The sequence below is a fragment of the Theropithecus gelada genome, chromosome 6 (genome assembly GCF_003255815.1).
Source record: "Theropithecus gelada isolate Dixy chromosome 6, Tgel_1.0, whole genome shotgun sequence".
Taxonomy (NCBI): domain Eukaryota; kingdom Metazoa; phylum Chordata; class Mammalia; order Primates; family Cercopithecidae; genus Theropithecus; species Theropithecus gelada.
Window position 1 is genome coordinate 31,201,471 of NC_037673.1, and position 26,464 is coordinate 31,227,934.

The window sequence follows — 26,464 nt, forward strand, 5'->3', positions numbered from 1 at the left end:
ATGCAGAACATATGTATACAAGCATGCTGCAATTTGTTAGGAAAAATTTGACTTTATGTTTTGTGAATTTAATCAGGCATGTAATCTCTTTTAAATCCTCACAAAGCTTTGTAAGGGGAGGATTTATCATTTTACTGTTTCTAAAAATACAACTATGGAAGTAACTAGGTACTTAATCCATTTGTAATCATAAATCGTTTTCTACATTATGGTTAGTTGAGATACCGAAAGTCGTCTCCAAAATCATTAACTCTCGTGATTAGATAAGAAGGAAGAAGAAGGAAAAACAACATCCATGAATACCACCTTGGTATCAGAAGTATGCTAAAAATTCTCACAAAAAGCTACCCAAGAGGGAACTGGTTTTAACGCAACTTTTCTTCCAGGAACAAAATCCCTTTGGGACCATGATCTCCTACAAAAGCTATCTTAATTATTAAATAGAAAACCCACTCATTCTATCATGGCATTTTAAAAAACTAATCAGCTAATACGGGCTTCCTTTAGAATAGAGATATGAATCAACAGGAAGTAGTTTTATTTTCTTTATTTTTTCAAGTTTTTAATCAGAGTTAGCTAAATGCAAAAAGATCAGAGCTAGTTAAAGAATATCTGATATAACAAGTTGAAGAAAGGCTCTGTGAGGCCTACCATTTCCTTTACACAGGCCTGAAATGAAAACTATTAGGATCACCAACAGTTTGCCCAAAACCTCCTTTTTAACATGGAGATTCCCTGGGGAAGAATAACAAAAGGATTCCCCTGCACCCTGGTACCACAGGAATTTGTAACTCACTCTGCTCTGCTTAGATAGCCTGTGACTTGTTATTGAGCAATATGCCAAGGCAAGGGAGGGGAGAAGATAGAAAGGGGCAGGAGGCCCTAAAAATGGAAGTTGAAAACACTAGAGAAATACTTAACCTGGGGTGCACCAACTCATTCCTGTAATCCCAGAGCTTTGGGAGGCTGAGGGAGGAAGACTGCATGAGGCCAATAGTTCAAGACCAGCCAAGGCAACATAGTGAGACCCTGTGTCTACAACAAGTAAAAAGAAATTAGCCAGGCATGATGGTGTGCACCTGTAGTCCCAGCTACTCAGAAAGCTGAGGTGGGAGGATTGCTTGAGCCCAGAAGTTTGAGGGTGCAGTAAGCATGATCATGCCACTGTACTCCAGCCTGAGCAACAGGAGGAAACCCTGTCCAAAAAAAAAAAAAAATGCTCTTTTTGAGTTGCATACTTGAGTTAACCTGCTTTATCATTTTACCAAGTATGAACTCATTACTTAGGAGATTACTATTATTGAATGCCTACATTTTAGTAGTGCCATAGACTGTTTAAATTCTTTTCAAATCATTTGTATGAATGGTTGACAAAATGCAATGGAAAAGGGTAGAATAAGCTTTGGTTTTACTATTTTATATTTTTGATGCTAAGTACATCATGGTCTGGCCAATCTAAACTGTAATTCGTATGTAGTCTCTCTAAACTAAGTTTGCAACAGGAGCATATTTTAAAAAAAAAGTTTCTGTATAGGAAAAATGGATTTCAAATTAGTAATACAAATATAAGTATGGGAGAAACCTATGCATAAAATAATAAAATTTAGGAGTCAAAAGAAAAAAATTAGGAGTTTTATCACTTAATGTATTTACCTATATCTCTAACTCTGCAGCTAGGTCCAGCTCCATGTATGAGTTAAAGAATATCTACTTGGATACAGCTTCCAACTTGCTATAATTTCTTTCCACCTCCAGCTATTATTAGCAATGGTAGAAAGAACTCTTTTAAAGAATACCTAGTAATTAACTTAAAGTCGCAGTTCAGATTAAATTCTTCTCTACTCTGTTAGATTAAGTTACCAAAGGGCTTTGAAGCCTTCTGTGCCTCCTGTAGCAGTTCAGCTGTTCTCACAATCACACCGTAAACTTTGGAGCCTGTTTACAGGACAAGAAAAGTGTTCTCCATTTGCAAGGAGACAGGTCATGAAATAGAAGAAACATTCTTAACAACCATGAAAGTAGACATAAGAAGAACAGGCCACCATTAGTTATTTTGAGGAAAGCACAAATCTACCTGATGGTAGTCTCTTAAAGAACTGTTAGAGAATAGGTTTTGTTTTTATGATAATAGACTGTGGTTAGTGTATGTTTGACTTATATCTGTCTGGTGATTAATAGGTACATACCAGTTTAAAACTCCTGAATCTTCTCCACTGGGTACACCAATTGGCAGAATCAAAGCCAGCGACGCTGATGTGGGAGAAAATGCTGAAATTGAGTACAGCATCACAGACGGTGAGGGGCTGGATATGTTTGATGTCATCACTGACCAGGAAACCCAGGAAGGGATTATAACTATCAAAAAGGTAATGCCGCTTCTTAAACACCATACAAAGTGAACCCATTTAGCTTTCTCCAGTTCCTAAATTACCAGGGGCAATTATGTCTCACATAAACATTTCTTTAGATTTTTATTTGACTTATTATTTTCAGAAAAAATGCCAATTCTGGCCAGGCATGGTGGCTCCCGCCTGTCATCCCAGCACTTTCAGAGGCCGAGGCAGGAGGATCTCTTGAGTTCTGGAGTTTGAGACCAACATGGCAAAACCCAACTCTGTTAAAAATACAAAAATTAGCCAGGCGTGGTGGCAGGTGCCTGTAATCCCAGCTACTCTGGAGACTGAGGCAGGAGGATTGCTTGAGCCTAGGCAGCAGAGGTTGCAGTGAGATCACGCCACTGTACTCCAGCCTAGGTGACAGAGTGAGACTCTGTCGAAAGAAGAAAGAAAGAAAGAGAGAAAGAGAGAAGAGAAGAGAAGAGAAGAGAAGAGAAGAGAAGAGAAGAGAAGAGAAGAGAAAGAAAGAAGGAAAGAAAGGAGGGAGGGAGGGAGGGAGGGAAGGAAGGAAGGAGGGAAGGAAGGAAAGGAAGAAAGGAAAGGAGGCCGGGCGCGGTGGCTCAAGCCTGTAATCCCAGCACTTTGGGAGGCCGAGACGGGTGGATCACGAGGTCAGGAGATCGAGACCATCCTGGCTAACATGGTGAAACCCCGTCTCTACTAAAAAATACAAAAAACTAGCCGGGCGAGGTGGCGGGCGCCTGTAGTCCCAGCTACTTGGGAGGCTGAGGCAGGAGAATGGCGTGAACCCAGGAGGCGGAGCTTGCAGTGAGCTGAGATCCGGCCACTGCGCTCCAGCCTGGGCGACAGAGCGAGACTCCGTCACAAAAAAAAAAAAAAAAAAAAGAAAGGAAAGGAAGAAAGAAAGTCAATTCTAATGACAATGAGATCTCCTGGGTTGGCTTTCAGGAACCTAAAATGATATGCATTCATGTTAATTCTATACATCCAATGAATTTTTATTAGGAACCTGCTAAGTAAATAAGTAATATAAACAAATGATATTCATAAAAATACATTAAGTAAATACTTTAAATGAACAGTAAATAAACAGTGCCAGACACTGCTCTAGCTGCTGGAGGTGCACTGGTACATACTACAAATGTTCTCTGCCCTCATGGTACTTCCAGTCTGGGTGAAAGAGACGAGGAGCCAAGTAAACAAACAAACAAATACATTACTACAAATTGTGATGCATGCTGTGAAGGAAAAGAGTACAGCAAGCAGTGATCAAGATGACTTGCATCACAGAAAGAGGATATATAAAGATCACAAGTTTAAATTAAATACCATAACAAATTTAAATTAAATACCATAAATTTCCTGTGACCTCTTTAGCTACTTTTTGGAACACAACAATAAATCTTTTCTGATTTCTATTTTTTTCCAAAGTACTGATTCATTATTTTATCCCCCAAATTGTCTAGCACCACAGAGTAGTATACAAAAATATGGCAAAAATTAAAAACCAATGAATGGTATGCTTCGAGACTAAAAATATTAATTTTGGTTAACTTTTTATGATTTCACTTTTATCATGTATGGTGTAATATTTTCTCTCTCCTTTAGCATACTATTACTTTTCTGGTAAATATAAGCATCGGTGGATGTAAATAACAGAGACTTTTTGCCTCCCAAACTTAGGATTACGTGTCTTAATATCTGAAAACACAATAAAACATGTTTAAGTGACACTCAGACTAATGTTTTAAACTGTAATATAATTAGGAAGCCCATTAGTGTGCATTAACCTTTTTAATTTTCTTGGTGCCTTATCAGATTCGAACTGAAATTTTGCCTAGACGACTAAATCACATTCACTAACGTCTTGATTAATTGTGTTTCTAGTGAGCCTTGTCATATTATCATCAAAAACTAAAAGTCAGCAATAAGCATTTGGGTTCACCATGTCTCCAAAAGCAGAGCTACTTTTCCTAAAGACCCTTGACAACAATGATCATTATTTTCTTTGGCAAATAATTAGCCCAATGCCCTTTTCAGGATACCATATTGACAACAATGATCTTTTCTTTCTTTGGCAAATAATTAGCCCAATGCCCTTTTCAGGATACCATTTGGAATATTTCATTACCTCATGCAAAAAAAAACACAAAACTTTAATCTATGTTTTTTTGAATGATGACGAGGGATTCACAATGCAAACTTGTGGCTCTCAATTCTGGCTGCACCATAGAATCACTGGGGGAAGTGTTTAATCATGTCGATTTTAATCTGCATGCCCCGATATGTTAGTTTAATGGTCCAGGGTGGGGCCAAGACATTGGCCAGTTTTAAACACTCATTGGTGTAATTAAAGCCAGATATGGCCTGCACAGTGGCTCACGCTTGTAATCCCAGCACTTTGGGAGGCCGAGGCAGGTGGATCATGAGGTCAAGAGATTAAGACCATCCTGGTCAACATGATGAAACCCCGTTTCTACTAAAAATACAAAAATTAACTGGGCCTGGTGGCGTGTGCCTATAGTCCCAGCTACTTGGGAGGCTGAGGAAAATCGCTTGAATCTGGAGGCCTGGTTGCAGTGAGCTGAGATCGCGCCACTGCACTCCAGCCCGGCGACAGAGCAAGACTGTCTCAAAAAAAAAAAAAAAAAGCCAGATGTGAGAACATCTGACATGGAATAACACACTGTGTATTTGCCAACTTGCCCCTGATGGCCCCCTCTAGTAAAATGCGAGTATATTTTAAGCGGGGACAGAGCAGGCTCTACCAGACTCCTGCTTCCAAGTGCCCTTCCTGCCTGGTATGATGCCTTGTACTCCAGGACCCACTTTTAAGTCAACAGCAGGCACGGTCTCAGCCCATACACTTTTCAGGGCTGTGTGGCATCTGAACTCCTTCACAAACTTTATGATCCTTTCCTGCCTAACAGCCTAGATGTAAGAAAAAAATTACATCTTATCTTTTCTCCCTGTGCCCAATATCACACTAATGTGTTTCCCTAAGCAATATGATTCCATTCATTTATCAGTGATTGACACCAAAAATGTTTCATGTCTTGGCTTTCTGTGTCTTGGCTGCTTTAAATATGTCACTTCTTCCCCCACCCCCCACCCCAAGCTCTTGGACTTTGAAAAGAAGAAAGTGTATACCCTTAAAGTGGAAGCCTCCAATCCTCATGTTGAGCCACGATTTCTCTACTTGGGGCCTTTCAAAGATTCAGCCACAGTTAGAATTGTGGTGGAGGATGTAGATGAGCCTCCTGTCTTCAGCAAGCTGGCCTACATCCTACAAATAAGAGAAGATGCTCAGATAAACACCACAATAGGCTCCGTCACAGCCCAAGATCCAGATGCTGCCAGGAATCCTGTCAAGTAAGCACGCTTCTGCGATGTGTCTGTTTCATAAGCTTCAGTCAATTTATATTCAGATATCTGCCTGCACTTTAGAAAGGATGAATCCCTTTTGTTCCAATTAGACAATTATGTTTTCCTGAAAAAACTATTCTAAACAGCACCTTTAACTCTCTTTGCTCACTGCATAAATATTATTTTGGCAGAAATACAGTAGGCCCTTGTTATCCCTGGGGGATTGGTGCCAGGACCACCCCCATATTAAAATTCACAAATCCGGAAGTTCCTTATATAAAATGACACAGATTTGCAAACAACCGAAGCTCATCCTTCCCTATGCTTTAAGTCATTTCTAGATTACTTATAGTACCAATTCAATGTAAATACTATGTAAATAGTTGTTATCTTGATGTTTTTATTTGTACTATTTTTTATTGTTTGCTTTTTGTTTTTTCCAAACATTTTTGATTTCCAGTTGGTTGAATCCACAGTTGCAGAACCTATGGATACACGGGGCTAACTGTATAAACCTTAAAAGAACACAAATTTGGGAAGGAAAGCACGCTATAAGGAGTTTACTGCTTAAATAGAAGTAGTATAAGGTGATGTGGCTGAATAACCTGGGATTATTTTTCAAGGTTTGAGATTTTTTTAAGTTTAAGATTTGTCAAAGAGTAGCAAAGAAAAAGTATGATTTTTAACAAATCAAGCACTGGGATTGAGAGCCTGTTTTTCAAGTGTAGAAAAACCTATCATGTAACACCTAAAAGACAGAATTATCCTCCATTCAGATGCATTTTTCCTTTTGTAGATGTAGATAAAAACAACAATTGTTTCATGATATACGTCCGTGAAGTCCTAGGGAAATTAATACAACAGAGTCCAAATGTATGCTATGTAAACTAGTTCTGTTTTCCCTATGCTTTCCTTACACCTTAGTTGTAAATCATGTTACAATAAGGCCTTATTGCTCTTTGGGACCACCGATGCTTCAGTATTCTCGGATCTTAACAGAAAAATGCTGGAGTCAACCAATCTCCAGCCTTCAGCCAGTAGCTTAGTTGACTAAATGAGAAAAGTACTAGCTGGGCGCGGCGGCTCACGCCTGTAATCCCAGCACTTCGGGAGGCAAAGGTGGGCAGATCACTTGAGGTCAGGAGTTCAAGAAAAGTGCTAGACCAGAATAGCATTGTGTCAATTATTCCCCATAAACAAAGTAAGCAGACTGAAAAACTAGAGAAACTCTCGCCAGTGAGTTCACAAATAGATTCTGGTCAAGGTGCCAGCCAAGTGCCAGGTACTCTAGGCACTAGGGAATACAGCCCTGATCCCATGAAGCTTACATTCTAATTGGGGCAAGCAGAAATAGACGAACAATAAATATGTAATACGTCAGGCAAAAGTAAATTTTAAGCAGGAAAATAAGGCAGAATAAGGAAATAAAGAGCACCTGGAGTACTATTTTAGATAATGGGGTCAGGTTTGGCATTCTTGGTAGGGGACCATTTAGTAAAGATTTGAATGAAATTAAAGGGCGAACCATGTTGATGCTGAGGGGAGAACATTCCAAGAAGAAATTAAAGGGCGAACTATGTTGATGCTGGGGGGAGAACATTCCAAGAAGAGAGAAAAGCAAGGGTAAGTCTGATACCAGAGCTTGCTTGACAGTTGAAAGAGCAGCGAGGAGGCCTCCGCAGCTGGAAGAGAGTGAGTGAGGGAGGGGAGGTCAGATATGAGGCCTCAAAGAGGTTTGATAGCTGATGAGGAGTGTGGCAGGTCCTGTAGGGCTTTGTAGTTCATGGTAAAGACTGGATTTTGTTCTGATTGAGATGAGAAGCCACTGGAAACCTTTGAGTATAAGAGTTAACTAATCTAAAACTCCATTTTAAAAGGGTGACACTAGCTGCTACATGAAGAATATTATTGCAGATAAAAGAATTTGGGGCTCTAAGGCAGCAGTCATTTTCCAACTTTTCCCAGTTGAGCCCTTTGTTCAAATAAAACCTTATGACAAGCCCTACATCTCAAACACAAAAATTCCTGGCTTACTTTCAGGGAACAATTTTAAATCACTGGGCACATAAACTCTTGTTTTATCATCCTACTGGAATTTCTATAAGACACTTTGAATTGGGCTATGGTCAACCATGTGAGCTCCATGGATCAAGTGTTTCTCCACATACATTTAATATTGTTAATAAGGAAAATGAATGTGGTTTTCACTAATATAGCTTTCACTAATATAGTTTTCACTAATGCATGTGTAAGTATTTTCACAACTACTCTCTTGGAGTTTATTGTAACTGCATAAGGAAAAAAATCTTAGCAAGTAAGTATCAAATTCAATTTGAAAGTGTTAATGCTAGAAGTTTACAAATATGAGCTTTGGTTATCTCCTTGATAGATCAACATTTTTTAAATTAAAAGCGAGAATGTTCTGCGAATTCAGGCAATATTTCCTTATCTATATTACTTTTTATACCAAATACCATTTTTACCCACTGCATTATTTTCTGTTTTATGAAAGAAAGTAGCTAGCTTGTCAGATTATGTTGGCTGTCAGCTAATTTTTAAGCTTTTTGCTGCCAGCCTTTCCTTGGTACATATGGATTTGATACATATACATTTGAGACTAGAAATACTTATAGATATATTGGTATATAAATGGTATTCCAGTGTCCTTTTATAGGATAAAATTCATTCTTATATTAGAAAAATACATTCATACATAATTTTTGATTATTCAAAACATAAATGTTGAACAACTAAGTGCTAGACAATATGGTAGGTGCAAAATTAACACTAGATAATTCTTCCCCAGAGCACTAATTTATCATTATGCAGGTACAAATCTTTAATTCTTTAATCACGTAAAATTATTTTCTTCTAATAACTTCATCTCAAATTCCCTTTGGTTTCTGTGAAATAATCTTATAATATGTCACTATACATACAAATTATGAAAAATTTATGCAAACATACATCCTTTCCAGGAAGAACCACAAATCTTCCTGACTTGAGGATACATTAGAAGACAAATTATTTAATCACAGAATACAATTAAGTCCTAGGAAAAAAAAAAAAAAAAAAAGAGCTACCTAACAGAAGGAACTGCTATAATCATGATGGGATTGCTTATCTTGTTTCTTATCAGTGATAATTACAATTAATGTGATTGGACAATAAATATCCTTGATATAAATTTAAATTACCTTGGAAGGAAAAAACAACAAACAAGCAAGGCTTGTGTACAAGCATCTTTCCCAAATGATGTGGGCATTTTAGATTTTCTATTAATTTTTAAATGTCCCAACACAAAGAAAAAATACAATTTTGGTATTTTCTAAATAGTTACTTTCTCTTTCAAATTGAAAGCTGCCTTCAACTAAAAATTCTCACCTCTTACCCTTTATGTCAAGGCTTGATAGGAAAATATAATTACTTGTAAAATTTAAAACTATAGCAGGGGGAAAAGAACAAAACAAGATTATTGCTGTATGTAATTGTAACAGCTTACAGAAGCAGCACATCTTAAGCTTAGCATTTTCCATGAGAAAAAAATATGTATATAGATAATTATAAAATTTCTTACAAAGTCTATGAATATTGAGGTTTCCTTTTTGTAATTAACTATGTGCTATAAATATCTGTCATTCTCAAATTTAAAATAAGACGTGATCAAGTAAGTATAATACTGTTGCCTAAATTCTTAATAAATATTGATTCGTGACATAAATAGCAAAATAATAGCTGTTTCATTTGTTTCAACCCTTTTGATAATAAAAACATAAGTTTATATCCATTGAAACTGAAATTCCAATTCAACTTAATATTACACCCATTGTGAACTTCATTAATTCTCTTTAAAATCAGGTTTAAATGGCCTACAATAATTGAATATCTATTTCATTTAGACACTCACTAGATAATAAAAATAAATTTTATGAAGATAAAATATATTGTTCATTATAATTCACTACTTGTGTTTTAAACCAAAATAACATATTCAAGTAGAATCTTGGATACAGTATACTATGGCAAATTAGTAACAAGGGTTTATTTTTCTTAGAGCACTCATAATGATTCCACATATATCTGCCTCACTAGGTCATTTACTTAAATTGAATTTCTTAGGCAATGTTTTTAAACCTCATAAAGTTTTAAAAATCCAGCTGAAATGGGCAATTTTTTTTCTAATGGCCTTAACAGATCAACTTTCTTCAGTTTTCTCTGTAATACCCCACCCCCACCCTGCTCATAAACATAGTGTATTAGTCCATTTTTACACTGCTATAAAGAACTACCTGAAACTTGGTAATTTATGAAAAGGTTTAATTGACTCCCATTTCCACAGGCTGTACAGGAAGCATGGCCAAGAGGCCTCAGGAAACTTACAATCATAGCAGAAGAGGAAGAGGGAAAGGAAGGGGAAAGTGCCACACACTTTTGAACCATCAGATCTCATGAGAACTCACTCACTATCACAAGAACAGCAAGGGGGAAGTCTGCCCCATGATTCAGTCACCTCCCACCAAGTCCCTCCTCCAACACATGGGGATTACAATTTGAGATCAGATTTGGGTGAGAACACAGAGTCAAATCATATCATTCTTCTCCTGGCCCCTCCCAAATCTCATGTCCTTTTCACATTTCAAAACCAATCATGCATTCCCAACAGTCCCCCAAAGTCTTAACTCATCCCAGCATTAACTCAAAAGTCCAAGTCCAAAGTCTCATCTGAGACAAGACAGATCCTTTCAGCCTATGGGCCTGTAAAATAAAAAACAAGTTAGTTACTTCCATACAATGGGGTTACAGGTATTAGGTAAATGTTCCCACTCAAAAAGGGAGACATCGGCCAAAACCAAGGGGCTACAGGCCCCATGCAAGACTGAAATCCAGCAGGGCCGTCGTTAAATTCTAAGGCTCCAAAATAATCTCCTTTGACTCCATGTCTCACCTCTAGGGCACACTGATAAAGGGGTGTGCTCCCATGGCCTTGGGCAGCTCCATTCCTGTGGCTCTGCAAGATACAGCCCCCAAGGCTGCTTTCATGGGCTGGCATTGAGTGCCTGCAGCTTTCCCAGGCTCATGGTGCAAGCTTTTGGTGGATCCACCATTCTGGGGTCTGGAAGAGAGTGGCCCCCTTCTCACAGCTCCACTAAGCAGTGCCCCAGTGAGGATTCTGTTTGGGGGCTCCAACCCCTCATTTTCCCTCCACAATGCTCCAGTAGAGGTTCTCCATGAGGTCTCCACCACTGCAGCAGACTTCTGCCTGGACATCCAGGCATTTCCATAAATCCTCTGAAATCTAGGTGGAGGTTCCCAAACCTCAACTTCTTGCTTTCTGCACACCTTCAGGCCCAACACCATGTAGATGCCACCAAGGCTTGGGGCTTGCACCCTCTGAAGCCACAGCCTGAGCTGTACCTTGGCCCCTTTTAGCCACAGCTGGGGCTGAAGTGGCTGGAACACAGGATGCCATGTCCCAAGGCTGCACAGAGCAGCTAGGCCCTAGGCCTTGCCCATGAAACCATTTTTTTTTCCTCCTATGCCTCTGGGCCTGTGAGGGAAGGGGCTGCGATCAAGGTCCCCGAAATGCCCTGGAGACATTTCCCCCTTGTCCTGGCTATTAACATTCGGCTCCTCTTTAGTTATGGAAATTTCTGCAGCAGGCTTGAATTCCTCCCCAGAAAATGGATCTTTCTTTTCTACCACATGGTCACCATTTTAAATATAAGTTCCAGTTTCACGTCATCTTTTTGTTCATGCATGAGCATACACTTTAAGAAACAGCCAGATCAATTCTTGAAAGCTTTGCTGCTTAGAAACTTCTGCCAAATACCCTAAATCATCCCTCTTGAGTTCAAAGTTCCACAGATCTCTAGGGCAGACGCAAAACACCTCCAGTCTCCTTGCTAAAGCAAAGCAAGAGTGACCTTTAATCCAGTTCCCAATAAGTTCCTCATGTCCATCTGAGACCTCCTCAGCCTGGACTTCATTGCCCATATTATTGTCAGCATTTTGGTCAAAACCTTTCAACAAGTCTCTAGGAAGTTCCAAACTTTCCCACATCTTTCTTTTTTCTTCTGAGCCCTCCAATCTGTTTCAACCTCTGCATGTTACCCAGTTCCAAAGTTGCTTCCATATTTTCATCTATCTTTATAGCAGTCCCCCACTTTCCTGGTAGCAATGTTCTGTATTAGTTCATTCTCACACTGCTATAAAGAACTACCTGAACCTAGGTAATTTATGAAGAAAAGAGGTTTAATTGATTCACAGTTCTACAGGCTGTACGGGAAGCATGGCTAGGAGGCCACAGCAAACCTGTAATCATAGCGAAAGGTAAGGGGAAGCACTACACTTTTAAACCATCAGCTCTCATGAGAATTCACTCACTATCACAAGATCAGCAAGGGAGAAGTCTGCCCCCATGATACAATCACCTCCCATCAGGTCCCTCCTTTGATACATGGGGATTACAATTCAAGATTAGATTTGGGTGGGGACACAGAGCCAAACCATATCACATAGCTATTCTAAAAACTAGTAATACATTTATAAATAAGACAACATTTCTCAAAATCCACTAGTCTTCCACCAGTATTAGGGTTGGAATGTTTGGTTTCCAAATGCTTCTCTTGGTTTTCCTTGAATGTATTCAAACTCTCCTTCTTAAATATTTATCAAGTTCCTCGTCTGTTCCAGGCACCACTGTGTGTCTCTGGTCTCCCACTGATTTAAGTGATGTAAATGATTCTGTCTTTAGTGCTTTTCTTCCTCCACTGGACATTGTTTTCTTGGACAGCTGAATAGGAAATCTGGAATCAGTCCAGATCTTGATCTTGAGCTTCAGACTAAATATCTCTTCCCGTACTTTTCTCAGGCACCTTAGCCTCAGCATAGCAAAAATGGAACTTACCCATCTTCCCCGAATCCTGTTTTTCACTCCTTTTTTCTCTGTTTGTGGCAGCACTGTCCAAGCATTCTCCTCAATTCAACCAGTGATCTTTATTAACCATAATTTAGATTGTGGCACTCACCTGCTTAAAACCCTTTGTAGCCAGGCATGGTGGTTCATGACTGTTATCCCAGCACTTTGGGAGACCAAGTTAGGTGGATCACTTGAGCTCAGGAGTTCAAGACCAGCCCGTGCAAAATGGCCAAATCCTGTCTCTACAAAAAATACAAAAAATTAGGGCATGGTAACACACACCTGTGGTCCTAGCTACCCGGGAGGCTAAGGTGGGAGTATGGCTCAAGCCTGGGAGGTCGAGGTTGCAGTGAACCAAGATCATGCCACTGCACTCCAGCCTTGGTGACAGAGTGAGAGAGTGAGACCACATTTCAAAACAAACAAACAAAAAACCCTTGGGTAGATTCGCATTGCATTTAGAATAAATTCCACCTTCTTACCACAGCCTTCTGCAGTCTAGACTCTGGCTCTCTCCCCAGTCTCATCTCCTATCTCCCTCTTCTGCCTCACTAAACTTGGCCACACTAGCTGTCTTTTGCTTATTTCAACAGATGATTTTTTAAATTAAATGGAAAGTAGAAAAATAACCAACACCCTACATATGCATACAAACACACACACACATATTAAAGTTCTCAGGTTGTAAACACTTGAGTTAAAAATGAAACAATTACTATATAAACTTGATCCAAATTTATACATATTAGAAAAGAAAATGTAATGGTGATCCTCAAAGTCATGCAACTTGTCTAGTGAGTTTACTATTAAGACCTCCATTGTGAAGAACTAATTTCTCAAAATATTTTACTTAATGTCAAGTTGTAGATATTCAAATATGCACTAGAGATGGAAAAAAATTCATGCCACAGATACTCTGGGACATGTTGTGTACCAGATGTGTTATGATGTTCTATGATGTGAGAATAGGAAATAGAAAGAAAAGCCTTTCTTAATTCCACTCTGCATTTTCAGGTACTCTGTAGATCGACACACAGATATGGACAGAATATTCAACATTGATTCTGGAAATGGTTCAATTTTTACATCGAAACTTCTTGACCGAGAAACACTGCTATGGCACAACATTACAGTGATAGCAACAGAAATCAGTAAGTCCTACCTAATACCACTGCTGTCCCCCATTAATAGACTGAGTGTCCCAGCAAGGGCTGGCAGAGCATAGCTTGTCACCATGTATTGACAATCCCACTTGATATATATTGAGGGAAAGAGCCCTGGAGTGATTTGCAGTAATGCTTCTTCTATATATGCATTGGCTTATACATAAATGGAGAGGCAACCCTGAAAGTTCTATGGTTGGGAAACAATAAAATGGGAATGTATCTCACAAATGAGATTGAATTGGTACTGGGTGGATTTAATTCCAAAAAGCTTATAAATTAGAACATTACATAAACAGCTGAAAAAAAACAGACTCTCAATTAGACATTGCGTGTGGGGGCAAAAGATGAGAGTGGTCAAGTATATTGTAAAATGTGGGCATTGTTTAGAAATTGTTTAGATATCAATTCTCTAGCTTACTATAGAATTTCTATTTCGAAGTCTTTACAGAATTAAGAGATATAAATTATCACTGTTCCATGGTATACCAAAGTGACTAATACAAACCACCAAGTAATCAATAAAATGATTAGAATGAATTTTATGGTAGCCCCCATGAAATTGAAGGCAAAGAACAATAGTGCCAAAAGAATGCTTTAAATAAAATGATTACACACAATGAAAACTAATGTAGTTGGTCAATACAATGTACGGGCTGAAGAATATAAGTGAAAAACCATCTTTAAAATAGAATTTCAAAGTTTAAAACTAGGCTTCTAGGCCGGGCGCGGTGGCTCACGCCTGTAATCCCAGCACTTTGGGAGGCCGAGGGGGGCAGATCATGAGGTCAGGATATCAAGACCATCCTGGCTAACGCGGTGAAACCCCGTCTCTGCTAAAAATACAAAAAAATTAGCTGGACGTGGTGGCGGGTGCCCGTAGTCCTAGCTACTTGGGAGGCTGAGGCAGGAGAACGGTGTGAACCTGGGAGGCGGAGCTTGCGGTGGGCCGAGATCACTCCACTGCACTCCAGCCTGGGCGACAGAGTGAGACTCAAACTCCAAACCACAACAGCAACAACAACAAAACTAGGCTTCTAAAGTATAGCTCACTTTTTTTTTTAGTTTTTGTGTTTAATTTTAAAAGTTCTAAACATTTTTAGCTCACTTTGGGTATCTAGTGTGAAATATTCCTTATTGAATAGTTTATTACATTTGTATTCTCTGTCAATATAACTCATGAGATTTGAAGTGACTACAGGATATTTGGTAGAATAGTAACCAATACGGGCAAAATGAAGCATTGCTTTTAGATAGTGATAAGGACAGCACATTAGAAATTAGGTAGGAATTTGCTCTTCAGAACTTATGTCAAGATTTATCTTGAAGTTCATGTTCATTTATATTAAGGGACTGATGTAGATAGCAAAGACAGAGCATCTTTGCAGTTTTAAAATTATAAAATTCTTTCCCACTGAAAATGGCCATTTTTCCGACAACCACGAAATTTTATTTTTTACCAAAGCAGTCATTTCATAAGTATTTTAAGCTTTGTGCCTAAAAAAATTGTTTTTAAGATTTAATGTTTCTATGACACATTTGAAAGTATTGGTGACTATCTCTTAAAAGTTAGTATTCAGCTACTCTAACTTTCGAAGAATAGTGTGAGTAAAATTTCAGACATTTTAAAGAATCTTACTGTCTAATCTTCTTAACAACCTTTGATATAACAGAAACCAAAAGCTTGTATAAAACCACTTCCCACTCACCTCAGGGCCTTTGCATATACTGATTCCTCGACCTGAAGAGTCGGAAATATTCACATGGCTTAAATCTTCTCTTCATTCATGTCTCTGGGCAAATGATGTCTCATCAGAGAAGCAGTCCTTGGTCATCATTCTAAGTAACAGCTCTATTTCTTTCAATCCTTTTTACCCACTTAATTTCTCTATAGCATTTACCATCTGATACATTATACATTTATGTGTTTATGGTTTGTCCATCCCCATTACAATAAAGCTGCAAGAAACAGGATCTTTGTTATGTTTCCCAGTGCCCCAACATCCCAAATAGAGGCTGCTATAGATTAGGTATTAGATGCTCCCTAAATACTTACAAAGTGAAAAAACAATAGACATACAAGTGAAGTAAATGAAGAGAGCTGAGGTGATAGATTCTAACTCCTGATTCTTACACCAGGAATCTGTCTTCCATACTGTGCTAAAAGATTACCACAGAAGGCAACCAAAATACTTCATTTATCTCAGGTCTGCAAACATTGATTCCGCTCTATCATTAATTCCAGATGAAAAGCCTGGGCTTTCAGCCTGGGCTTGGAGTCAGACAGATCCAAGTTTGAACCTGGACTTCTCTCTTTACTGTCTCTGTAAACACAGATAAATTGCTTAACTTCTCCATGTCTCAGTTTCCTCATCTATAAAATGGGGGCAGTAACTCTGTCTATCTCAGAAGTTTGTGAACATTAAATAACATAATATAGCAAAGTGTTTAGCATGACATCTTGCTCTCGTTCAGCACTCAAACTAAAACACTAAGACCAATAACTATCCTTTGGTCTTCTGGTGGTTCATTCATTTTCCCTCTTCTTCCTTTTGTCCATATGCTCCCCGTCAGCCTGCTTCCTTGAAAATCTACCTTTAAAATGCCTTTCTTGGTTTTGTGTTATCTTAAGGTTTATTATACAGTTGAACTATATCAACACAAGTAGCTTTGTCACCCATGTATCTCTAACAGGTGCATCCAACTCCAGATGTACCAAATAATCAAATTCTACTTTTTGTGACCACACTGATACTTAATGCCCAGTAGTACAGTAGCTTGGGGAATCTGTGCATGAATGAGAATGAAGAAGTTGAGTGGATGTTGTCTAAAGGGAATCGGCAATCAACATGTAAATGGCTTTTTCTTTCTTTTTGGAATGTGACAGATAATCCAAAGCAAAGTAGTCGAGTACCTCTATATATTAAAGTTCTAGATGTCAATGACAACGCCCCAGAATTTGCTGAGTTCTATGAAACTTTTGTCTGTGAAAAAGCAAAGGCAGATCAGGTGAGTTTCATTAAAAAGTACATTCAAGTTGAACGTCAGATTAATTTAGATCTTCTAATCATTGAGATGATTCACAGAGCTGAAGGAGAGTTGTGAATTATCTATGAAGTGAATGCCACGGAAATTAATACTATAAATAAGAACCAGGACTTACATATGAGAACTAACAGTTTCGAAGAACTGGAAGTTCATCAAAGACTGAGGCTGATTCCAAATTGATCTTAAGTTTTTATTAAAATAGATTAGTCACAGCTTTATTGGAAAAATCTTTATTGGTGAACAGATAGTTTAATTACCATATGTACTTGAAGTAATAACTAGAACATACTTTATAATTGCCTATAATTCATGATTTCACTTATTTACATTGACCATCTGTATAAGTAATACAAATTCATGAATGTTTTCCTATTTTACACATTTGTCCCCATGTGAAATAGGTCTTTGCTGCCAGTGATATAAAAATTATGTTTCAGTTTGTGAAAATAGAAGTACACTGTTAAAGTACACGTGCAGGTAGAAAGCTGAAGTTATCGTGTTCTACATACTTATTTTCTTTTCCATTTTTTGCAAGTTGATAGCTTATGTAATGCTAAGAGTGCATTTCTAGACAGACTGTCCAAAGAGAACTTCTACTTTGTGAAGTGCGATGTTGTCACAGACTATTGGGATATTTTATAGCTTTGCATCACTCAAGGCCAAATGTTTCTCAATCAGGGTGATTTCCTCCCTGGGGATATTTGCAGTATCTTGAGAGAGTTTGATTGTCACACTAGAAGTTGCTACTGATATCAGGTGGGTAGAGGCCAGGGTGGCTGCTTAACATCCTACAATGCACAGGACGTCCTAGAGTGTCCCCACAACAAAGAATCATTCCTTGCCCTTTGGCTTTCTAACCCATAATAGAGCAGATTCACTGTACATTACTTAAAGGCTATCATTTTTATACTTAAAATGTTAAATCATTTTGTCAAGCAATTTATTGCAAAACGGTAAGAAACACTTTTGAGTTATCAAAATTTTATGGCAGTGTTCTGGTTTTTCTCTTAGTTAATTCAGACCCTGCATGCTGTTGACAAGGACGACCCTTATAGTGGGCACCAATTTTCATTTTCTTTGGCCCCTGAAGCAGCCAGTGGCTCAAACTTTACCATTCAAGACAACAAAGGTAAATGAGTTCAAGTTACCTTCTCTACCTCCATCTATATCCATATCTGTATCTGTATGTATGTGTATGTGTATGTATCTGTATCTATATCTGTCTTTTCCCATCACAATTGATTCAATACATGACGCAGTATCCACAAACATTCACCACTCTGCTTTCCGGTTCCAGACAACACGGCGGGAATCTTAACTCGGAAAAATGGCTATAATAGACACGAGATGAGCACCTATCTCTTGCCTGTGGTCATTTCAGACAACGACTACCCAGTTCAAAGCAGCACTGGGACAGTGACTGTCCGGGTCTGTGCATGTGACCACCACGGGAACATGCAGTCCTGCCATGCGGAGGCGCTCATCCACCCCACGGGACTGAGCACGGGGGCTCTGGTTGCCATCCTTCTGTGCATCGTGATCCTACTAGGTAAACTGGTTCTCCCTGCCTCCTATCTCCCCATGGTGAGGGGCTCACACTGTTACTGTGACACTCTAGATTTATCTGCCTCCCCCATTAAGGCATACAGCCTGATCTAGGTGAGTCGAGTTACATACTGAGAATCTGTGCTGTACGATGTGAACTCATTTTTGCTTGCAAATGGCTTTGGGAAATGAACAGATGTGAAACTTGCCCGTGTCTTTGCTTGCCCAGGAATCGTTCCACCAAAAGAATCTCTTGTCTATCAGACTGGGAATGAATCTCGGGGGATTTCAGGGCACCATAAATGTGCCCTTTTCATTTCATTTGTTGTGTAATTTTTTTTACTTGGAAAACATTGTTGTTAAGTGTTTGGCATGGAGTGTATGATGAGGGCCCTTTCTATAAAGGTAAAGTTTAAAGATCTATGGGAAAGTGGGAAGAGGAGTGTGCTGACTTTTCTCTCATCCTAGAAAAATAAAAGCTACGAAATTTTTTTAACCCAGCAAACTAATGTTGATTTACCATTTAAATGATTACCTTCTTAGCATTGCTCTCTGATTGCCACATGCATAAGGTCTATTTCTCACACTCAACAATAAATAACTTCTGTGACTGAGGAAATAAGTATGGGGGCCCAAAAGAAATGAATGTAATAAAAATGGAAATCAGGGTCCAGCAATGATTCAAATGAAATTTTTACCCCTAACCAACTAATTAAGCGTACAAGTCAAGCTCAGATTTCTCAACAGGCCCTTGGCTGTTTGTGAACTAAGAAAACAAATATTTGTTAATGCAGCCCTTCCAAAAATAAAAGCAAGATTTGTAAAGCTTGCCTGTATAGTGAAAAGAAAAGGTAAGAAGTTCAGAGTCAACCTGAATTATACAGGGGGAAATACTCTTTTTAAAAAAATGAAGACAGAGTGACTTTGAGAAGAGCAAAAGAGAACCTGCATTTCGCCAAGAACAGAATGCCTAGGGATCCCTGCTCGAGCGCTCCTTCACACTCCACATCAACCCTGCTAACTATAACAGAAGCCTTGAAACTCAACTACAGAACTGTGATTCTCTTTGTCAACTAAGACTTGGGGAAAGTATTTTAAGATATGAGCATAAATAAAAACTGACAGTGTGCAAAGACAAATCAGTGTTTCTAATGGTGTGAGTCTGTAACATTGTTTTGGAAGAGAAAGATATGAATGTTCTTTTTGATCAAAAGGGTGATTTTTTTAGAAGCCTTGGATTGGTAGGGCTGTACCCAAGGCATATTCCATGGACTCTTTTTGTCGTCTGTGGAAGGAGAGATAACTCTCATCTGATAGAGGTGATTCTTCCTTTCTATCATCATCTACCCATTATCTCTTCCCCCTTTTCTTCCTTCTAGTCAACTCACTGAATCTCCCCCTTTCATTTCCTTCCTCCAATGAATTCACTGTCTCCTCATGACTTCTAATTGGCCTCAGTGCCTCCCACATCTTGTTTAATCTCTTTGGAACTCTGTACCTAATAAAAAAGGAGAAAAAATGGGATTTAGCCTTTGTTAGGTATACACCATAGGTCAGATGCAGTGCAAAATGCTTTACAAAGGTTTTTCTCACCTAATCCTCAGCACCATTTGGTGTATACTTATCTGTACCTTACATATGAAAACTGCAACTCCAAGATGTGAAGTAATGTAGCCAAGTCATGTGTCTAACACGTGGTAAAACTAAAGTTCCCAACCTAAATTTTCTTCCCCAGGCTTGGTGCCTGAAGACTGCACTGTACTTTCTTTTCAAACTTATGAAATGCAGGGTGATTTCCAGGCCGAAAGACAGCCCAAACTTAAAATGTGGCAATTGAAGAAAGTGGAGGAAAATGAAGGAAAGCCACATTGATATAGGAAGAAATCTGGAGTCCAGAAAGTGGATCATATGGTAATGGATATTTTACAAAAATAAAACAACAGTAAAAACAGCTAGACAACTGCTACATCTCATGTCTTATGGTGCCTTAGAGTTTACAAAACTTTCACATTCATGACAGTAAGACTGGGCACTGTGCTATTGATTTTATTTTACAAATAAGAAAACAGGCTTAGAATGGTCAAATCATTTAATTTAACCCAGATCTCTTGACCCTCTAGTTTTACGATGAGATTTGAACACAAATTTGCCCAATTGTCCCTCTATCCCCCCAAAAATCTTACTGCTATCCTCTGGCTTCAAAAGGGTAAGGGAAAAGGGGAGACTCAGTTCCTGCTGAGGGCACCTCATCAGGGCATCACTTTCTAAGAATGTGTCTGCCCCATGTGCTTAGCAATCACATTTTCACTTTATAAAAGTTAGCTCTGAGAGCTCTCCTAGACAGCGATACTCTCAAGAAATTCTGTTCAGATGTGCATTGGGCTAATAAGAAAAGATATAGGCAGTTTTAGCTGTAGAAGAATTAGACCATGAATAAATGCCTTTGATTTTTTTAATGTGCCCTCTCCCTTCCAGACAGTTGCGCTTTCAGATGTGCATAAGACTAAAATAAAAGCTATAGATACCTTAAGCCAGGGAAGAATTAGGAGGTGATAAATGCCTGCCTCTTGCCTTACATGACTGAATGAGCCCATGTACATTAGAGCTTAATTCTTGGAGAGATAGTTGGCTTGATTCTGTTCTCTAATCCCAGTGGATGTCCTTACAACCGTCTGTTTTGCAAATCCATGTCATTGTTCAGACTGGCAGCCAGTCTGAAAGGTAGATCATGTGCATCCCTCTGCCCAAAGCCCTGCAGTTCTCTTCATGTCTTTGCTCAAATTATGCAACCTCCCTCCAATAACATATACAAAACTCTGCTGGCTGGGCGCCGTGGTTCACGCCTGTAATCCCAACACTTTGCAAGGCCGAGGCAGGTGGATCACTTGAGATCAGGAGTTCGAGACCAGCCTAATCCAACATGGTGAAACCCCGTCTCTACTAAAAATACAAAAATTAGCCAGGTGTGGTTGTGGGCACCTGTAACCCCGGCTACTCAGGAGGTTGAGGCAGGAGAATTGCTTGAACCTGGGAAGCAGAGGTTGTAGTGATCTGAGATCGTGTCACTGCACTACAGCCTGGGTGACAGAGTAAGACTCCATTAAAAAAAAAAACAAACTGTGCTGTATGTTCATATGGGCTCCTCAAATATATACAGAAGTATTTTTCTCCACCTTGTTCTGCTCTGCTTTTTCATGTTCATATTGCACTTATCACCTTCTAACAATTTCCTTATTTATTATACATATTATTTATTTTGTCTCCATCCAACTGTCCCCCACCCTACCCACTCATTCAGTGCCTAGAACCGTACCTGGTACAGAGTAGGCACTACATAAATATTATCAAATGCATGAATGAATAAATACCCTGAATGGGTGCATCAAACAAGGCATCAAGATACTTTCTGGCAGCAAAAGAGGGTGTGTACAACTACAAAACCACACACTTGAAAGGGGCAAAGTTACATTTTCTTTGGAAATAGTCTATACTCCAGACCTGCTTCAAAACATGGCAATTATGAGTGCAGGCTTTTTAGTCGGACCAACCTGGATTTGAATTGCATGTACATGTAACAACTTTAAACTTCAATTTCCTCTTATGTAAAATGGGATTTTAATGATGGTATCTACTTGTAGGGCTATTATGATAATTAAATGAGATTCAGTATGTTGAGCACTTAGTACAGTGCTTAGCACATAGAAAGCTCTCAGTTGGTAACCAATTATTATTAATACTAACAAAATTTTAATATGTAGATACATGGGTGTGCCTACATCTATTCTTATACGGGTAGTTATGTACACTCATTGAAAATACATTATTCTGTAATTCTTATTGCAGTAACTCAGTTTTTGTGGCTCATAAAAATTGGGCCTTGTTGTGGATGAAATAGTAAAGAGACACTACTGTGACTTCCCGTAATACACTCCTCTGCACAAACCCAGTTTAACAATGCACTTTTTGACCTAGATGGCTGTTTTCTCCCTAAGCTTTTACTGTGTTTTTATTTTTTCACCCATCTGTCCATTTGTAGATAGATGTGTCTCTCTACAAATAGCCAGCTGTGTTCCACCCAGCCAGCTGTGAAGAAAGATCAGGAGCTATTTAAACACAATTCTTGCTTTGCCTCTAATTTGAGTTAGGAGGGAAAAATCAAAAGAATGAATGTCCCGAGTAACAAACTTATAGAACATGAACCTTTGAAAAATAAAAAATAAAAAATCTCACTTACATGTGTTTATTTCATTTAGCTCAGTCAGAAATAATATGGCATGTGGATTCTTACCTGCTTCCTTCAAATTAGCCAATCTCAAAATCCAAAATGGGTTTCTGAATTATATCTGGGTCTCTCCAGGTATTTTCTGGAATAATATTGCTTTATATGTAGGAAAGGTATGCAAATATTCAATGTCTACTTTGGGTTTTAAACTAATTTTACACTTTTCTCAGGGGAAAAAAAAAAGGCATAGCGCAAAAGTTATTTCAGATGTGGAGTTATGTAAACCCTTCAACACATTCCCAAAGGTGCCAGTCTTATCCTTGTAACCAGTTTCAGAGCATTTTAGGTGTTCAGCATAATTTGCACCCTGATTGCAGTACTTTCACTGAGGCCGAGCTTCTTTTTTTTATCATTTTTTTTCCTTACCTTGAAACCAGTTTGCCATTTCAAAGTAAAAAGGAACTACTGCCAAAATGTGATGGTGTTTTATCCTCTACCTAAATTATAACCTTCTTTCAAATATTTACTCCATTTTATGGGTCCCGGTTTGATCATGGATGGAGGCAAGTGCATCCTTAAAGAAATAAAAGTTGAGTCTGCGTTTTCTAGAGAACTTTTAAAACTTCACATTTGAGCACGGTGTTTCTTCCTGACATTAATTGGGCAGCAAATTAACTTTCCCTTCCCTTTCTGTTTTGTTTTCTGCTTCCAGTGACAGTGGTGCTGTTTGCAGCTCTGAGGCGGCAGCGAAAAAAAGAGCCTTTGATCATTTCCAAAGAGGACATCAGAGATAACATTGTCAGTTACAACGACGAAGGTGGTGGAGAGGAGGACACCCAGGCTTTTGATATCGGCACCCTGAGGAATCCTGAAGCCATAGAGGACAACAAATTACGAAGGGACATTGTGCCGGAAGCCCTTTTTCTACCCCGACGGACTCCAACAGCTCGCGACAACACCGATGTCAGAGATTTCATTAACCAAAGGTTAAAGGAAAATGACACGGATCCCACTGCCCCGCCATACGACTCCTTGGCCACTTACGCCTATGAAGGCACTGGCTCCGTGGCGGATTCCCTGAGCTCGCTGGAGTCAGTGACCACGGATGGAGATCAAGACTATGATTACCTTAGTGACTGGGGACCTCGATTCAAAAAGCTTGCAGATATGTATGGAGGAGTGGACAGTGACAAAGACTCCTAATCTGTTGCCTTTTTCATTTTCCAATACGACACTGAAATATGTGAAGTGGCTATTTCTTTCTATTTATCCACTACTCCATGAAGGGTTCTCTGTTCTACCCGTTCCAAAAGCCAATGGCTGCAGTCCCTGTGGATCCAATGTTAGAGACTTTTTTCTAGTACACTTTTATGAGCTTCCAAGGGGCCAATTTTTATTTTTTAGTGCATCCAGTTAACCAAGTCAGCCCAACAGGCAGGTGCCGGAGGGGAGGACAGGGAACAGTATATCCACTTGTTCTCAGGGCAATGTGCCCACTTACGCTGGCCTGGTGTTTTACTACACTCCATGTCAGGTCAGCCAACTGCCCTAACTGTACATTTCACAGGCTAATGGATAAAGGACTGTGCTTTACAGATAAAAATATCATCACAGTAAAAGAAATGAGGGCATATGGGCTCACAAGGAGATAAACTACATAGGGGTGTTTATTTGTGTCACAAAGAATTTAAAATAACACTCGCCCATCCTATTTGTTCTTCAAGAACTTTCTCTGGCATCAACTACTATTCAAAACCTCAAATCCACCCATATGTTAAAATGCTCATTACTCTTAAAGAATAGAAGCAAATTAAACGGTAACATCCAAAAACAACCACAAACCTAGTACGACTTCATTCCTTCCACTAACTCATAGTTTGTTATATCCTAGACTAGACATGCGAAAGTTTGCCTTTGTACCATATAAAGGGGGAGGGAAATAGCTAATAATGTTAACAAAGGAAATATATTTTAGCATACATTAAAAGTTTTGGCCACCACATGTATCACGGGTCACTTGAAATTCTTTCAGCTATCAGTAGGCTAACGCCAAAATTGTCTAAAAATTCTTGAAAGAATTTTCCTGAGACAAATTTTAACTTCTTGTCTATAGTTGTCAGTATCATTCCACTATACTGTACATGAAAGTAGCAGTGTGAAGTACAATAATTCAGATTCTTCATATCCTTCTTACACGACTAAGTTGAATTAGTAAAGTTAGATTAAATAAAACTTAAATCTCACTCTAGGAGTTCAGTGGAGAGGTTAGAGCCAGCCACACTTGAACCTAATACCCTGCCCTTGACATCTGGAAACCTCTACATATTTATATAACTTGATACATTTGGATAAACAACATTGAGATTATGATGAAAACCTACATATTCCATGTTTGGAAGACCTTTGCAAAGGGAAAATTGGATTCCCTTAAACAAAAGTGTTTAAGATTGTAATTAAAATGATAGTTGATTTTCAAAAGCAGTAATTTTTTTCATTGTTTTTAACTTTGCTTTCATGACCACCCTGCCATCCTTGACTTTGAACTAATGATAAAGTAATGGTCTCAAACTATGACAGAAAAGTAATGTAAAATCCATCCAATCTATTATTTCTCTAATTATGCAATTAGCCTCATAGTTATTATCCAGAGGACCCAATTGAACTGAACTAATCCTTCTGGCAGATTCAAATCATTTATTTCACATGGCTGTTCTAATGGCATTTATCATTAGAATCTTACCTTGTGCAGTCATCAGAAATTCCAGTGTACTATAATGAAAACATCCTTGTTTCGAAAACCTAAAAGACAGGCTCTGTATATATATACACTTAAGAATATGCTGACTTCACTTATTAGTCTTAGGGATTTATTTTCAATTAATATTAATTTTCTATGAATAATTTTAGTGTCATTTCCATTTGGGGATGTTGTCATATCAGTACATATTTTCTGTTTGGAAACACACTGTTGTTTAGTTAAGTTTTAAATAGGCATATTACCCAAGAAGTAAAGATGGAAACTTTAAAAGAAGAGAAATGTAGTATTTTGGGTTACCTGATTAGAGTGAAAATTTTGTACAACCATATTATTCCTTGTATCTTCTGAATGGTTTCCAATTTTATAATGGACTGCCCTGTATAGTAACAAGTATTTCATGCTTGAGCTATTTCCTGCTTTCAGGGTTTTTTTTTTTTTTCTAGTTCTTCATACACACACGCACGTGCGCACACGCGCGCGCTAATGCAAACAAAAGGCTATGTGAGGTCTTCACTCTAATGAATTGATATGTATCATAGTCACAGGTAAGTGTTGAAAAAAACTTAGTAAAGTTAGAAGCTAGTTATTCATAGCAATAGAACAGCACCTTAATCACACGATTTACTGTAAAATTAAAGAGGTCTCTATCCTTATGTTTCATGTCATGTAACAAATTGAATCAAGGAAGATAGTCCTGTAAAAAGAAAGGTATCATCTGAAGTTGAGGATCGACACTAGCAATTTCCAATGTTTAAGGGTAAGGTCTGCGTTCTCCTAATAAGTGAAAGGAAGTAGTTCTATAGTGGAATATCTGAGATGTAATTGGCAAGGTCTTTTATCCCTCCCTGAAGATGACACAGCATACCAAGAACAGGTTAATGTGACTACTTATGGAAATAACTTTAATCTCTTATCACAAAAGCTGACGATGAAGTAAATTTATACGAAATTGGATAATTTGAGACTGGGGCTAAATATTTAGTACCAGGATATTGTAAGTATCAAGTTGGAGTGACATTTTCCTATAATTCAGATTCTTTGACATTGTGGAACCAGTAAGAGCCATAGTTCCATCATTCTCCAGCT

At 38.5% G+C, this 26,464-nt stretch overlaps 1 protein-coding gene across 3 annotated transcripts in view; it reads left to right on the top strand.

Annotated features, from left to right (window-relative positions):
• The window catches only part of CDH6 (cadherin 6), a 137,182-nt gene extending 111,669 nt beyond the window's left edge, over positions 1 to 25,513 (top strand). For 2 of the 3 annotated variants that reach the window (XM_025389144.1, XM_025389145.1), the window contains 7 exons: positions 2,179 to 2,366; positions 5,476 to 5,729; positions 13,657 to 13,793; positions 16,693 to 16,814; positions 17,865 to 17,982; positions 18,151 to 18,402; positions 23,333 to 25,513. In XM_025389144.1, coding sequence (XP_025244929.1) covers positions 2,179 to 2,366; positions 5,476 to 5,729; positions 13,657 to 13,793; positions 16,693 to 16,814; positions 17,865 to 17,982; positions 18,151 to 18,402; positions 23,333 to 23,823 — 1,562 coding nt within the window. In that variant the 3' untranslated portion in view covers positions 23,824 to 25,513. Of the gene's footprint in view, positions 1 to 2,178; positions 2,367 to 5,475; positions 5,730 to 13,656; positions 13,794 to 16,692; positions 16,815 to 17,864; positions 17,983 to 18,150; positions 19,538 to 23,332 lie in introns of those variants that run through there. The other variant, XM_025389147.1, reaches the window with a different exon arrangement.
• The last annotated feature ends 951 nt before the right edge of the window (positions 25,514 to 26,464 follow it).